A 14753-nucleotide genomic window follows, 5' to 3' on the forward strand; every position below is an offset into this window, starting at 1 on the left:
CAACATTAAGCACTGGGTTTGTTTGTACCTACAGAAGGGGGAAGAGGGAGCAGGCGGGGGCAGGACGAAGGGCACTGGGCACCGACATCTATCTCTTCGGGGCTTGGAGTGCTCGTGCTTTAAACCGAACCGCGGGGAGTAAATCACCGGTGTTCCCATCACTCCCACTGGGAAGCAAACAAATCCCTGTCAGCGCTGCCGGGAACCGTGACAGCAGCCGGGGAGGGCACCCCAGCCACGGGCATTGCTGACGGGCAGAGCTGGTGGCCCCAACTGGAGCAACCTGGGGGTCACTCTGGTGTGCGCCGTGCCTGCCCGTTCTGTCCGCAGTTCCTGCGTGCCCTGCCCCATGGCACAGCCTTTGCCCACTCCTGGGGTCTCTCTGCCACTGCCGCCGTCTCCTTTGGCTCCTCCTGGGTGAGATGGGCACATGCGCATGTTGCAAACAGCCAATTCTTGCCCGTTTTACATCACTCCCGCCTCCCGCACAGCCACCTTGGGTGCAATGCTCAGCACCTCCCGACGCCCCCAGCACCCCTCCATCTCCCCCTGCGGGTGCAAGGCAAGGGCCGAGGTGCTGCTGGAGGCCGCTCGGCTCCAGGTTTTCCAGACTGCCAGCGAGCCATTCCCTTGAAGAAGATCTGCTTCTATCTCAAGGTGTCACAGCCTCAAGGGAACCACCTAATCTGTATCTGCACTGCAACCTTTATCTCTCCCCGGCTGTGTGAGAGGCTCTGTTTATAGCTGCCAAATAATACCCGCTAAATTGCAGGATCCACCACCCCCCTCCCTCCCCGCAGTACCCCCTGACACTTGTTTGTCTGCAAGAGGGATGCTCTCGCCTGCCAGGTGCCTCCCCGCATTTTGCTGGAGGTAAATGATGCTCCAGGGGATGGGGAAGGGCAGCTGGGCTGCTCCTGCCTCCTGGCTGGGCTCCAGCCATGTCCAAGCCCCTGATAACCTCAGACAGACCCTGGCACAAATTGCTATCCCCTCCGGCTTCAGCCCGACCCTGCTTCCCTCAGCCTGGGCTTTGCTTCTGCTGAAAATGAGGTGGGATCCAGCAGGTCCAGCCTCATCCTTCCTCTGCGTGACCCAGGGACGGAGGAGTGGACATCCTCTGCAGGAGGGAGGAGATGGCAGCTTATCGCAGCTGGCGTGCCGTCCCAGCCTCGCACAAGGCCACGGCCATGTCCTTGCCTGGGGATGGCAGCCAAGCAGCAATCTGGAGTCACCCACCCTCCGCCGGGGAGTCTTGGGTGCCCCTTCCCCAGCTCCCCCAGTGTTTCACAAAATGGCCGAGGAGCCCCTGCAGCATGCAGCAGCGTGGCACGAGGGCAGAGCGGCTCCGGCTGCATCCCTGCTCCCTGCGGGAAAGGAGCCAGGGCTGTCAGTACCGGAGCTGCAAGGATGTTCCAGAAATGTGCACTCAACGGTGTGCTTTGGGCTTCTCCTGCATCCCTGATTCCCATGGACCGTGACAGCCTGGCATCAACCTGGGCTGCAGCAGGGAGCTGGGGTGCCTGCATGCAGGGAGTGCATGGGATGCACAGGGTGCATGGGGCACCTGGATGCGCCCCAGGGATGTGTGGGGCATGTGGGATGCCAAGGTTGCGTGGGCTACCCAAGGTGCATGGGATGCACGGTGCACACAGGATGCAATGGGGTGTGTGGGATGAATGGGGTGCACGGGGTGCTGGGGATCCAGAGGACACATGGGGTGCCCAGGGTGTGTGGGATACATGGGGCATGTGGGATGCTTAGGGTGCCCAGGGTGCCTGGGGTGCATGGGGCACGTGGGATACATGGGGCACGTGGGATGGATGGGTGCACGGGGTGCCTGGGATGCACAGGACACACGGGGTGTCCAGGTCACACGGGATGCACGGGATACCCGGGATGCAGTGGGCCACACTGGATGGATGGGGTGCTCAGGGTGCCCGGGATGCGCAGCGCACATGGGGTGCCGAGGGTGCGTGGGGTGCCCAGGGCACCCGCTGCCCGCCGGGTCCCCGAGCCAGCGTGGTGGCGGGCAGTTGCTGTGCCGCTGACATTTACTAATCAGCTCTAACCTCAGCTGCACACCCGCTCCGTCTCGCTTGCTGTCTTGTCTCCATGGAGACTCCGCAACCTTTGCTCACTCGTTAATGGTATCTCAGCAAACGAAACTCCAACACCACCCAGCCTTCCCCTCCCGGCCCCGGGAGAAATCCTCGCCTCTCACCTCCATCCCCATCCCCTCCCGCCGATGGGGATAAAAGGGACGAGTCCTTGTTAACGAAGGACCCAGCCACGCTGGGCCGAGCCGGGGGCAAGTTCTGACAGCGGCGCGGGGAGGAGGGAGAGCCGCCATCCTCCTCGCCGCCAAAAAAACAAGGCCGGGGGATTTTATTGCTGCGGCAGCAAGGACGGGCTCCGGCCATGCGGGATGCCGGCCAGCAGCCCCTTCCCAGCTGATTTATTGAGCCACGAGGCTCGGCACAAGCCGTTGTGCCTGGGGTTGCGTGTGCTCCCATCCCAAACCTACCCCTGCCCGACGGCCAGCACCCACCGAAGCCACCGGCACCCAGAAATCATCCGAAGGCAGTGGCGGCTGCTGGGAGCATGCTCCATCCCTGGTGTCCTGCTCTCGCCGATTCTGTTTTCAAATTAACATGGGAAAGATGCCCATTACCTGCTTCCAGATAATGACTATGATTAGGCAGAGCTCTGCTGCCAGCCGAGATCTGAAGGATTTCTGTGCACTCCAGCAGCGCTTGCCAGTGCAAAAACAAGAGCAATAAAGTGTAAATAAAAGACTAAAGAAAATAGCGCGGTCCATCAGCGGAAAGGGTGTGCGGAAGCAGCTATAATGACGGGTTTCTGCAGTGGTGGTGGTGGCTTCAGCCTTGCTACAGGCAAGGCAAAATTGGAGACGGGCTGCCCCAAACCTGCACCCCACGTTTGAACCTGGCTTGGCCTCCACTTGCTGGAAGCTGGGGGTTTGGAAAGAAAAATTCAAGATGTGCACTTGTAAGCTGCAGTGTAATGAGTGAGGCTGTCCTTGGGGGACTCCCGGCCCAGCAGACAGAGCTGGAGGCTTAAGAAGGGGAAAAAAAATACCCTGATGTCCTGAGTTGGGTGAACTGGCTCCCGGAGCACCCGGTGTGGTCCCACACCTCCTCCGCCCCCGCGGTGTGACTACCCTGCCCTGGCATCCGTGGAGCCGGCGGGGAGCAGGGCAGAGGTGGCCCCTCTGTGCCGGGTGTCCCGGCACATCTCCATCCCCAGCCCACCGGAGCCCAGCGGGCAGGGGATGCTCACAGCCCCGTGGAGCTTGGGACGGGCAGGGAGCAGCACAGGACCCGCGGTGCCCACGGGTACCAGCCAGCTGCCCCATGCAGCGCAGCCCTGATGGTCACACGAGGGGATAGGATGGGGCACACGACCCCGCTGTGAGGGGGGAACCCTGAAACTTTGCTGTTCATGGGTACCTGGCTCAGCTGGACCCTCCTCATCCTCCTGCTCCTCTTAGCAGGCTGGCAGAGCCCACGCTGACTTGCAAGATCTCGCCCTGCATCCTCACATACCAGCATGCCCCGAAGCACCCTGGCTCAGCCCAGCCTCCATCCCCTGCACCCCGGGGATGCCCCATGGCACATTGCCCCATGGCATGTCACCCCATGACGCATCGCCCCATGGCACGTTGCCCCACCGAGCCACCCATCTTTCCCAGCAGCCCTGGCCGGGGCGGCCCCCCCCTGAGCCGGAGCCAGGCAGGGCTGAGCTGGCAGCGGCATCACTCACCGCCTGCCACGCAGCGGCTGCAGGAGGAGGGTGAAGGCAGCAGACGAGGGGGAGGAAGGGCGGCCGACGCATCCCAGCACCATGGCGGGGAGAGATTTGTGTGGTGGGAGCCCCGGGGCTGCCCGGGTATCGATCTTGGTTCCTCTCGGGGCTCCATTTCTTACCCAGCGGCTCAGGGCTGGGAGCCAGTTACATGGGGGGGTGCAAGAGGGGGGGACCACAGCCAAGTTTGTCCCCATCCTTCGGGGATGCTGGGCTGTCACTGGGGGCACTCGCCCTTGTCAACCCCCTGTCTGTGCTTCTCCCCCCAAACCTGCCAAAATCCCCAAGATCCGTGGCCGGGGGAGATGGAAAACCACGGCCACAAGCTCGCCCTCGCCAGAAGCCTTCGTGGCAGCTCTCGCCATCCATGGGGCAAAGCATCACTCCCGGCTTGCCCTCCACCGAACCACGGGGCTGGTCCCCCCACAGCCGGGGTGCCACTGTGCCCGGCCAAGGGTGACAGTCCCCACGGTCCCAGGGGAGGCTGGAAAAGGAGCCGCCATTTCCTCTGCCGGCCGCTTCAGGCAGTAACCATCGCCTCCAAAATCTGGTCCCACATGTGACTCGCAGACGAGGTGGCTCCCCAGGGACCCGGCGGCCCTGTGTCACCTGGCCGGGCTCCCGCTGCCAGTCAGATGGGTACAGGGGAGCCCCCCCGGACCCCCATCCCGGGCAGGGGCAGCCACAGCCCCGGTGCCCACAGGAGCCGTCCCAGCCCGGCCGGGCGGAGGCAGAGAGCTAATCTCTGCTCCGATTAGGCAGAGTTCCCAGCAATGGAGGTTTCTTCTTTTTTTCTCCCCCCCTCAGTGATAACAAATAATAATATAATCCCCTTAATCCCTCCCTGAGGAGCCGCCGCACACACCCGGCCGGGAAGCACCGTGCTTCTGCCGCTGCTGATAACTCACACCGCCGGGGCCCCCGGAAAAACAAACGCTTTGGCTCATGCTTTGCCCCCCAAAACCCTCCGTGCTGCCCCTTGCCTCCCCACCCAGCACCCCCAGACCCCCCCACCCGGCCCCACTGCCAGCCTGGGGGGAACCGGCATGGCTCCCGGCTCCGTCTCGCAGGGCATGGCTGGGCAAGGCCACCACGACCCCGCAGAGCCCCCAGCCCCAGCCGGGGGGGTCCCATCCAGGACCCCCCCCCGGGTACTTTGCTCCCCCAGGCTCCTGCTCCCTTTGCAGCTGGGACATGGTGAAGCCCCTGGAGGCTGAGCGCCGTGGGTGCCCTCCCCTCGCACCCTTCTGGTCCCCAGGGGTTTAGGGGGGATCCCCTGGGTGCCCCCACCCCAGGGGGGTCCGGGCTCCCCCCAACATGCCCTAGCTGTGCCCCAACACTTTGATTTAGGAGCGTCGGTGCGGAGAGCATCGCCTTTCGCCCCAACCGGGGCCCCACCGGCGGCTGCGCAGGACCCAGGAGTGCTGGCATGGATCCTGCACCCCCCCCCCCCCCCATCTCTGGGTGCCAGGAAGGAACCCAGGCATCCGGATGCCAAATCCCCCTCCCTTCATGGGAAGCCCAGCCTGCCCTTTCCCCACAGGGCGGACACGCAGCCCACTCCCTGGTGCCGGCTCCCCCCACCGCCATCATCAGCCAGCAAATATTAATAACAACCCCTGCAATAGCCTTTGCTTTTATTCCCTCGCTTTCCTGGCCCCCGCTCTGCTGATCTCAGCTCCTCCGGCTCCAAAATGCCTTTTAAAATTACTGGAGAGTGGAGACCTCTGCAAATGCTCTGCCCCCGGCTGCCCCTGCCTCCCCCTCCGCGCCGGCACCCACACCGGGGACGGCAGCACCCACGTGCCGTGCAGGGAGCTGGGTGCCATCCGCCCCGGTTATTTAAAAGGCGCCAGGCTGGGCTTGATTAAAACCAAGTAAAAGCCAGAGCCAGGGCAGAGAGGGGGGATTAGATCGCTCGGGGGAATGTTAATGGACTCCAGAGCTTTCTGCCCGGCCGGCGGCTGGGCCGAATCCAGCCCGGGGTGGCTGGGGACGGGCAGGCGCAGCCCTGCGGCGGGTGCAACGAGTGCGCCAGGGCTCAGCTGGACCCCGGCGCGGGGAGTGCATGGGCAACCCGAGCTGCTGCTGGCGGAGCGGAAGGAGGATGGGGGGGACACGGGGAGGGGGGGGGGGGGTGGGTGGTGGAAATATCTTCTAAGGGCCTGGCCCTTCCTCTGGGAAAAGCAGGGGTGGTCTGGTCGTCCAGCTGGGCTCTGCGCCCGCCCCCGCTGCCGGCACAGAGGCCGTTCTGCAGCGGGGACGCGGCACGGCACAGGCTGCCTGTGGCGGGACAGCCCTGGGGAGCATCGCCGTCGCCCCGCGTCCCCTTCCCGGCTGTCCCGGAGTGGGTGACAAGGACAACATGGGGTGACACCAGCCATGGGGGGCTTCAACAGGGCTAACGGGGGCTGTTTGCCGGGCTGCTGCTGGCGGGAAGGGCCGGGGCGATAGCAGGGGTGCAGGCGTTGGGGCAGGGGTGCCGGTGGCCCCCGGCATGCGATGGTCCCCACCCCGGCCGCCAGATGCACTGGATTGCAGGTCTGACGTGGGAAATCGCCTCCCTTCCTCGTTAGCTTGTGATTAGCATGTCAAGTGGTTGAAGTTGGTGGGTATAAAGGATGCGAGCTAAGAATAATGGCTTCAATTTTCTTCACGGCACAGCCATTAATTTGAAGGAGAAGGGGGTGTCTAAACCTCCCAGGCAGCTCCAGGCGGCTCCGCTGGCCCCAGCCCTGTGGGGCGAAGGCAAGGGCCCACCGCTGCCCCCCGGGACAAGACCCCAGGGCTGGGGTGGGCAACGCAGCCCTTGCTCTGCTCCGCTCCGGGTGCCGGTGAGCAGCGGCTGAGCCGGGTGCCGGTACTGGGGTGAGGTCAGCACGGGTACGGGCATCCCACATGCTTCCCTGTGCCGGGGTGATGGTGCAACCGGGACTGGGTGTGCAACATGTGTGCATCCATGCACACCGTTCTCTGTGCCGGCCCTCACCTCCCAGGAATGGGGCATTTCCCAGTTTTGTCCCCCCCCCCCCGGATCCATCCCCATGCGATGGGCAGGAGGGAAGGGCAGGGGGAGGAGGGCAAATTCCTGCCTTGTTTCCAAGGGGATGGAAAAAGTCAAAATGGCGGCAAAGCTGTCTTCCTCCCGGCGCATGCCGGATCCCGGCAGCAGCGCAACGAGCCTCCTTACAGCCACGCTCCCCATGGCACATGCGGGCAAAGCTCCGGCTCACCGTGGTGCAGTGGCTCCGGGGTCAGCCCTGGACCCCTGTGCCAGTGCCAGGGACACGGAGCATCCCTCGTCCCACCGTCCTGCAGCATCCCCAGGCTCCGAGCACCATCGCCTGCTCTGGCATCGTTAGCACCATGAGAGGCCAGAACCCTCCTCCCAGCAGAGCTGCTTAATTAAAATAATCATTTCCATCCCGAGGAGGCGGCATGGCCGAGCAGGTACAGCCAGGCACCCGGGGACCAGGCTTTCCTCTCCCCGTTCATCCCACATCACCCTGGGCACAGCGTGGCACCGCGGCCATGCCGGGCTCGCCCCGGGTGCCCCCACAAGCAGCTCCCAGAAACCTTTGATAAGCACATGCCATGCAAATAAAGAAGTAGCAAAACAACCGTTTCCCCACCAAATTTTGAAGTCTTTTCTCCTTCCCCCCCCTCTCCGCCCCCTGCACCAAGCAGCCTCTGCTGGCAAAACCCAAGCAAGAGCCGGGTGCGGCGGCAGCGATGCTGGGCTGTGCTGATAAACCCCCAGCAATCAGCCCAATCATGAGGTTTTTCAGCCTCAGAAACGGCGCACGCTGCTTGATGGATTTAATTGAGTCTTAAATAAATAAATAAATAAATAAAATAAATAAAATCAAGCTGTGCTCCAAGCAGCCGGCCGTGCCCGGCAAGGCTGTGGCCATGCTGGTGATGCCTCCCGGCGGGATTTACCTGCCGGGGGGGATTTCTCTCCCGGCTTACCCCAGTGCCTCCATCGGTGGTCTTGTGCTCGTTTGCGCCCACCTTACCCGGGCGTTAATCAGGCCGCAACGGATTTCGTCCTCCTTTGATGCTGCTTTTTGCAACCTGAAATGAAAGAGAGGAAAAACGGGGGGAAAAGAGCAAATCTGATGCTTGTGGGAAGCATCGCGTTGGAGCCAAGGTGGGAATGGTCACGCACCCCTAAAAGACCCCCCCAAGGGTAGCTGTGCGGGAGCTGGCTGGGGGGTCCAGCCTCTGCAGGATGGGTGCAGGATGCGGGCACGGCCATGGCGTGGGCAGAGCGGCAGGGCAGGCCGTCCTCCCCTCCCCTGCTCATGTGCCTCAGTTTCCCCATTGAGCAATGTCACGATCGGGAACGTTTGGTGCCCACCAGGGTGAGAGCACAGCATCGGGGTGGCCCCCCCCCGAGGTGTCCCCTTTTGCCTCAGCCATGACACTCTGCCCGCACCGTGTATGAGGATCGTGGGAAGGGGTGCTCCAACCTCCAATCCCTTCCCCACCAGCAGCCTCCCAGTGCTGCGGCCACCCTGCTGTGGGGGTACTGGGGGGGGGGATGACCCACCAGCTGTGCTAGATGTGAGCAGCATCCCCAGAGCCACCACTAGCTCTCGTGGGGCCAGTCCCAGCCTGGATGGGGCCACGGGGTGCCCAGCAGGCACCAGCCCATGGGGAGCAGACGGAGCTCGCCGGGCGAAGCTCCAGTGTGCGACATTAGGGGTGCAAGTGCCCCCCCCCCCCAAACCACCCAGCACCAGGGTGCTTGCAATGAGCGTGGCTGGTCCCCAGGGGGGATGGCATCATCTGCAGGGTCCCCTGTGCCGGCAGAGCCCCCCAGCCCCCCCCTCCATCACCTCCACCCGCAGCATCTCCCCCAGCTCACCCTGAGGGCCCTGCCTGATGTGGGGGGCACCCGGGGGGGCACAGAGGAGCATTGCCCCCCCCCCCCCCCCCCCAGTTTGGCCCCTGCAGAGATGTGGTTGCACCAAGGGACCCATGTCGTCCCCAGCAGGGACACCCCATGCACACACACGCAGCCATGCTGCCGAGCACCCCCCAGCACCCAGAGCCCCCCCTGAGCCCCCACCCTGCAGCGCTCGGGGGCACTTGCAGGGCCCTGGGGCAGGGAAGGGTGGTGGAAATACAGCTCCCTCCAAACACCCAACCACCTTCACCTGGGGCACAGGGACTGGCAAAAGCCCCTTCTCCCTCCTGGCACCCCCGGGGTGCCGGGGGGGGGTCCCATAAGCCCGGCTCCATGCCCAGATGGGTGCTCAGGGTGCCCCTCACCACCCTATAATGGGGGGGGGGGGGGAGCTGCATTGGACCGGGCTCCCTTGGTGCCACCCAGCTGCTTGTCCCAGCAGGAGGGGGGGGCTTTGCTGGTCCCCCAGCCCAGCAAGGAGGGGGTCCCCCAGCATCCCCCCCCCAGCTCTCCCAGCACAGCACCGACATCTTCCCAGGCTGCGGCGGTGCTGGCAGCCCCGCTCCCCCCTCTCTCCCCCCCCCCCCCCCAGCCATCAGTATGCACCGTGTGTTCTTCTCCATAGCAACCTCCTGCCTCCCCCCCCCGGCCCCCCCAGCGCTGCACAAGCACTTCGCTGCAGCAGCCCTGACCCCGCCGGGATCGCTAACCTCTCCCACCCACAGGTAGCTGGTTCCCCCCCTCCACACACCCCGACCCCCCCCCCTCTCTTCGCCCGGAGGATGCTGCAGCCTTCATCTTCCCAGTCCTGGAAGTTGGTGGATTTTTTTTTTTATTATTTTGATTTTTTTTTTTTGGCTTATTTTCCTCCCTTTTGCTCCTTTATGGTGTTGGCGCTTTCCCCATCCATCACCATGAAGCTGCCTGCAGCCTTGTGTGTGTTCCCCCCCCCCCCGCGTGCAACCCAGGGTGCCCCATGGGTGCCAGGGAGGGGTGAGCACCCATCTTGTGCAGCAAAGGCCCCCCCCAAAGCAATAACTCGTGCACCCACAGCCCCGAGCACGAGGCGATCGGGGAGGGCAGCGGGTCCCTGGCGTGCTCCAGCCACCCTGGGGTAACGTGTCCCCCCCCCGGGACCGCCACTGGCACCCCATCCCGGGGGGGGAGCGGCAGCGGGACCACCTCGTGCCATACCACACCCCAATTTGCACCAAAATTCAGCTTTCTCGCTGCAATTCCCACCTTAGGCCAGATCCTGGCATCCCCCGCCAAATCCGGGGGGGGGGTGTCAGTCTCCTTCCAGCCCCCCCCCCCCCCCCACCCCGGCACAACCAGGTCGTGCCACCCCCAAAGAGAAGCAAGAAAGCAGCGGGCATCGCTCAATATATAGGTTTCTTTTTAATATAAAAAAAGTGCCTATTAAAAATTCCTTCCTAAATAACACAAAAAGACCAGTTGAGGGGATAGAGCGGGGGCCGGGGGGGGGCCGGGCGCGGGGGGCTCACCGGGGTGGGGGGGATCTTGCCGGGGGGGGGCCGCTCCGGCCAGGGCAGCACAAGCACCGCGCGGGTCAGCTGGGGAGGGGGAGCACAGGAGGGGTGGGAAAGGGGGGGCTATTTTGACCAGGGGAGGGGGTTCCCTTTTTTTTTTTTTGCATTTTGTCTTTTTTTTTTTTTTCATTTCAGGGTGGTTTTTTCTTTTTTGTTGTTGTTGTTTTTGTTTTGGGTTTTTTTTTTTTTTTTTTTTTGCACAATCCACAAAGCTGTACAGAAGTTGCCAAACCCTGGGGGGGGGACACACACAGGGGACTGGGGGGGGGGAGGAGGAGAGGAGCCCAAAGCCCCCCCTGGCACCCACGCACGCACCCACACCCTGAGCTCATCACCACCGCCATGCTGGGGGCCACGAGAAAGCCGGTGACCCCCCCCTTTGCCCCGGCCCGCGCCCCGGTCCCCCCCCGGCTCCCCCTCCCCACCAAGAGGGTGTGTGATTGATTTCTCTTTCTTTTTTTTTTTTTTTAATTTTTTTTGTTTTTTTTTTTTATACAAATTTGGATCTTTGGGTGTGTACTGCCAAAAAAAACCCGCCTCGTTCTTCTTAATAATAATAAAAATAAAACTCAAATCATCATCATCGTCATTAAAAAAAGGCAACGGAAACCCAAGGAACCCATGCGGAAGTTGCACACCACAAAACCACAGCAGATGTACAGAATGCAATATACAAGACACGATTTATAATAAAACATTATATACAATAAATAGGTTATTGTTACTTTTTTTTTTCTTTTCTTTTTTTTGTCGATCGATCTGTAAATAAATTTTTCTCAGTGCATACTGGTGGGTTTTTGCTCTTCTCTCCTGCATATTCACCTCTCGGTCGCTTTAGGTCTCTGTTCTCGGTCACTTTTTGATTCTCCCTCCGGTGTGTGGCTCTCTCTTCTTTTAGGTTTTTTTTTTGTGAATTTTCAGCTTTTTAAGATTTTTTTTTCCTTAAACATTTTTTTTTTTTACTTCTTTTCTTCAAAAGTATTTACAATTGCTGGTTTTGTGCAGAAAATGAAAATTAATAAAATAAAAAAATCAAAATTAAAGAGTCCCTCTGCTTCTGGCCGGGAGGAGAGAGAACGCGGCGCCGGCGCCACGGCCAAGGTGGGGGCCGGCGGGCAAAGCGGGGGGCGACGGGGCCGGGGCACCCCGCTGGCAGCGGCCCCCTCCTCTCCTCTCTGCTCCGGTGGCCGGGACGGGTGCGGGGTGCGGGGCCGAGGGTGCTGTGGCTGGCGGGCAGGCTGGGGGGGGGAGAGGCGAGAGAGGGGTGAGCGTCCCACCGCCGTGGCCCCTCGGCCCAGCCGGGGGTGCCGGGTGTGAGGTTGGGGCTCGGCACTGCGCCGAGTGGGTGCCCACCCACTCGGTGGGGCTTGCGGCGACTGGGTGGCAAGGAGACCTCCCTGCCCCGGCTCCCCGGGGTGGAGGGATGGAGCTGCGCCCCAGCGGCTGGGGGCCTGCGCTCCCCCCACCTGGCACCCACGCACCCAGGGGTCTGGGGTCCTGCCCACTCCAGCTCTGGCACCCACGCACCCAGGGTTTTGGGGTCCTGCTCATGCCCCATCCGGCACCCATGCACCCAGGGGTCTGGGGTCCTGCTCACCACCCACCTGGCACCCATGCACCCAGGGGTCTGGGGTCCCGCTCACCCCCCATCTGGCACCCACGCACCCAGGGGTCTGGGGTCCTGCCCACTCCAGCTCTGGCACCCACGCACCCAGGGTTTTGGGGTCCTGCTCATGCCCCATCCGGCACCCACGCACCCAGGGGTCTGGGGTCCCGCTCACCCACCCACCTGGCACCCATGCACCCAGGGGTCTGGGGTCCTGCTCACCCCCCATCTGGCACCCATGCACCCAGGGGTCTGGGGTCCTGCCAATCTCCCATCTGACATCCACACACCCAGGGGTCTAGCACCCACGCACCCAGGGTTTTGGGGTCCTGCTCATGCCCCATCTGGCACCCATGCACCCAGGGGTCTGGGGTCCTGCCAATCTCCCATCTGACATCCACGCACCCAGGGGTCTAGCACCCACATACCCAGGGTTTTGGGGTGCTGCCCACTGCCCACCCGGCACCCATGCACCCAGGGTTTTGGGGTCCTGCCCACTGCCCACCTGGTACCCATGTACCCAGGGTTTTGGGGTCCTGCTTACCCCCCATCTGGCACCCACACACCCAGGGGTCTGGCACCCATGCAGCCAGGGTTTTGGGGTCCTGCCCACTGCCCACCCTGCACCCACGTACCCAGGGTTTTGGGGTCCTGCCCACCCCCCACCTGGCACCCATGTACTCAGGGTTTTGGGGTCCTGCTCACCCCCCATCTGGTACCCACACACCCAGGGGTCTGGCACCCACGCAGCCAGGGTTTTGGGGTCCTGCCCACCCTGCACCCATGTACCCAGGGTTTTGGGGACCCGCTCACCCCCCATCCAGCACCCACGCACCCGGGGGTCTGAGGTCCTGCCCATCCCAGGTCTGGCACCCATATACCCAGCATCTGGGGGTCTACTCACCCCCCCCCATCTGGCACCCACGCACCCAGGGTTTTGGGGTCCTGCCCACCGCCCACCTGGCACCCATGCACCCAGGGGTCTGGGCTCATGCTCACCCCCCATCCAGCAGCCATGCACCCAGGGGTCTGGGGTCCTGCCCACCCTGGGTCTGGCACCCATGTACCCAGAGTTTTGGGGTCCTGCTCACCCTTCCATCTGCACCCACACACCCAGGGTTTTGGGGTCCTGCCCACCCCCCATCTGTTAGCCATATATCCAGGGGTCTGGCACCCACATACCCAGGGATCTGGGGCACCCCACACCCCTGCAGCTCCGGCACGTCCAGGGTCCAGCACCCGGCACCCCACCACCCTTGACTCCAGCACCCCACACCCTGGGCTCCAGCCACCCACAGACACTGGGGCAGACGAGGTCCCCAGTTTGATGCTTGGCCATGGGGAAACACCCAGGCCAAATGCTTGCAGCCCAAAAGGGGCTGGGGGCACCCAGTGGGCAAACCTCACCGGGTGCATTTGAGTTAGAAAGCCCACCAGAAAGCTCAGGGCACCCGGCGCACCCCCGCTGCCCCCCCCCCCCCCCGCACCCAGCTCCCGGCCCCCAACCCCGCACCACCGTCCCAGGGGACGGGCATCGGGCAGCGAGGGGACTTGGGTGGCACTTACCGGGTGACGGTGGCGTCTCCGAACCCCGCTGGCGAAGCTGCCAGAGCCTGGTGGGGGTCAGCTCTCCCAAACACCCATCGGCATCCATCCGGCAAGAAAAACACCCCCGGCAAGCGAGCGGACGGGAGGGAAAAGAAAAAAAAAAAACAAAAAACCCCAACCAGACCCCCCCAGGGGCGGCTGAGGGGGCTGCCCTTGCCCCCCGGCCGGGCTGCGGGCAGGGGGCACCCAGCCGCTGACCCCCAGGCCCCACGGCCGCCTCCTGCCCGGCCTGCCTGCCCTCCCTGCCTGCGCCCCTGCCCTGGGCTCGGCGGGGGCCGGCGCCGTCCATCCGTCCGTCCGTCTGTCCGTCCGATTGTCCTGCTGCGGGGCGGGAGGTGGGGGCGGCAGTCCGGAAAGCAGAGCCAGGCGGTTGGCAGGCGGAGTGGGTTTGAGTGCGGAGGGGGGAAAAAACGGGGGGTTTTCTCTCTTCGTCCGTTATTATTTTTTTTTCCTTTCGTTTCACTTATTTTTTGACTTTTTTTTTCCTTTTTTTTCCTTTTTTTTCCTTTTTTTCTTTTTTTTTTTAGAAAACAAACAAACGGTTCCAATCCCAGTTAAATACAGAACTTGAAAAGTGTTCCAGAAAAAAGTGCTGGCTAAATTACCTCTGAAAAAGAAACACAACACGGAGGGGGGGGAGACGATGAGAAGGGCCCAGGGGTGCCCCGTCCCCACCCCTGCCACCCCCCCACCCTCGCCCCGAGGGGCTCCCCCACCTACCCTGTAACAAAACCTCGTTGTCCGGTTGGCACGTCAGCAGACACTACAATGAGGTGACCGTAAAAGTGTCCTCGGGGTGTTGTTGCTCTACCATGGGTCCCAAAAACCCGCTCTTCTGGGTGGGGGCCATGACGGGGTGCCCTTGGGGTGCAAAACTGGGGTACCTGTAGTTGTCCTGCAGCTGCAGCATTGAGTCTCTCGGTACGGGGGAGATGTTCAAGTCATTGATCAAGGGACAAGCGTAGGGTCCTCGGTGGTGAGCCCGGGACATCTCCAAGGGCTCCTTCTCGCCCTTGGAGGGGTGGGTGCCGCTCGGGCTGCTCAAGTGGGGGTTGAGACATGGGGGGTCCGTCCTGCCCATGAAGTCTACCAGCATACCGGCCCCCGCTTTGCCGTCGTACGAGGGGCTACGGGTGCTGGCGTTGGGGGAATACCAGTACGGGGGGTTTTTGCAACTGGGGGAGTCGTAGTGCGGTTGAGGCATGGGGAGATCGCGGCAAGCCAGGTGGGGGGCGTGCGGCAGGGG

General features: G+C 62.8%; 2 protein-coding genes across 3 annotated transcripts in view; both read right to left on the bottom strand.

The window, feature by feature from the left end:
• Positions 1-11537: 11537 nt before the first annotated feature.
• On the bottom strand, positions 11538-13436 carry LOC115351645. 2 transcript variants are annotated; one of them, XM_030038584.2, is made up of 4 exons: positions 13074-13436; positions 12834-13004; positions 12359-12654; positions 11538-12058 (listed from the first exon to the last, which is right to left on the bottom strand). In XM_030038584.2, exons 1-4 carry the CDS (start codon positions 13313-13315, stop codon positions 11841-11843), a joined length of 927 nt encoding a protein of 308 aa, XP_029894444.1. In that variant the 5' UTR covers positions 13316-13436; the 3' UTR covers positions 11538-11840. The 2 variants fall into 2 exon arrangements, 1 of the variants encoding a protein (XP_029894444.1); XR_005934107.1 differs by having other exon boundaries at positions 11538-11966; positions 12083-12611; positions 12674-13432.
• Positions 13437-14226: 790 nt separating this feature from the next.
• AHDC1 (AT-hook DNA binding motif containing 1) overlaps positions 14227-14753 on the bottom strand; it is a 51578-nt gene continuing 51051 nt past the window's right edge. Inside the window, 1 exon segment of the mRNA XM_030038583.2 lies at positions 14227-14752. Within this exon segment, the coding sequence (XP_029894443.2) occupies positions 14271-14752 (482 nt within the window). The 3' untranslated portion in view covers positions 14227-14270.

Source organism: Aquila chrysaetos, chromosome 16 (assembly GCF_900496995.4).
Source record: "Aquila chrysaetos chrysaetos chromosome 16, bAquChr1.4, whole genome shotgun sequence".
In the NCBI taxonomy this organism is placed as follows: Eukaryota; Metazoa; Chordata; class Aves; order Accipitriformes; family Accipitridae; genus Aquila; species Aquila chrysaetos.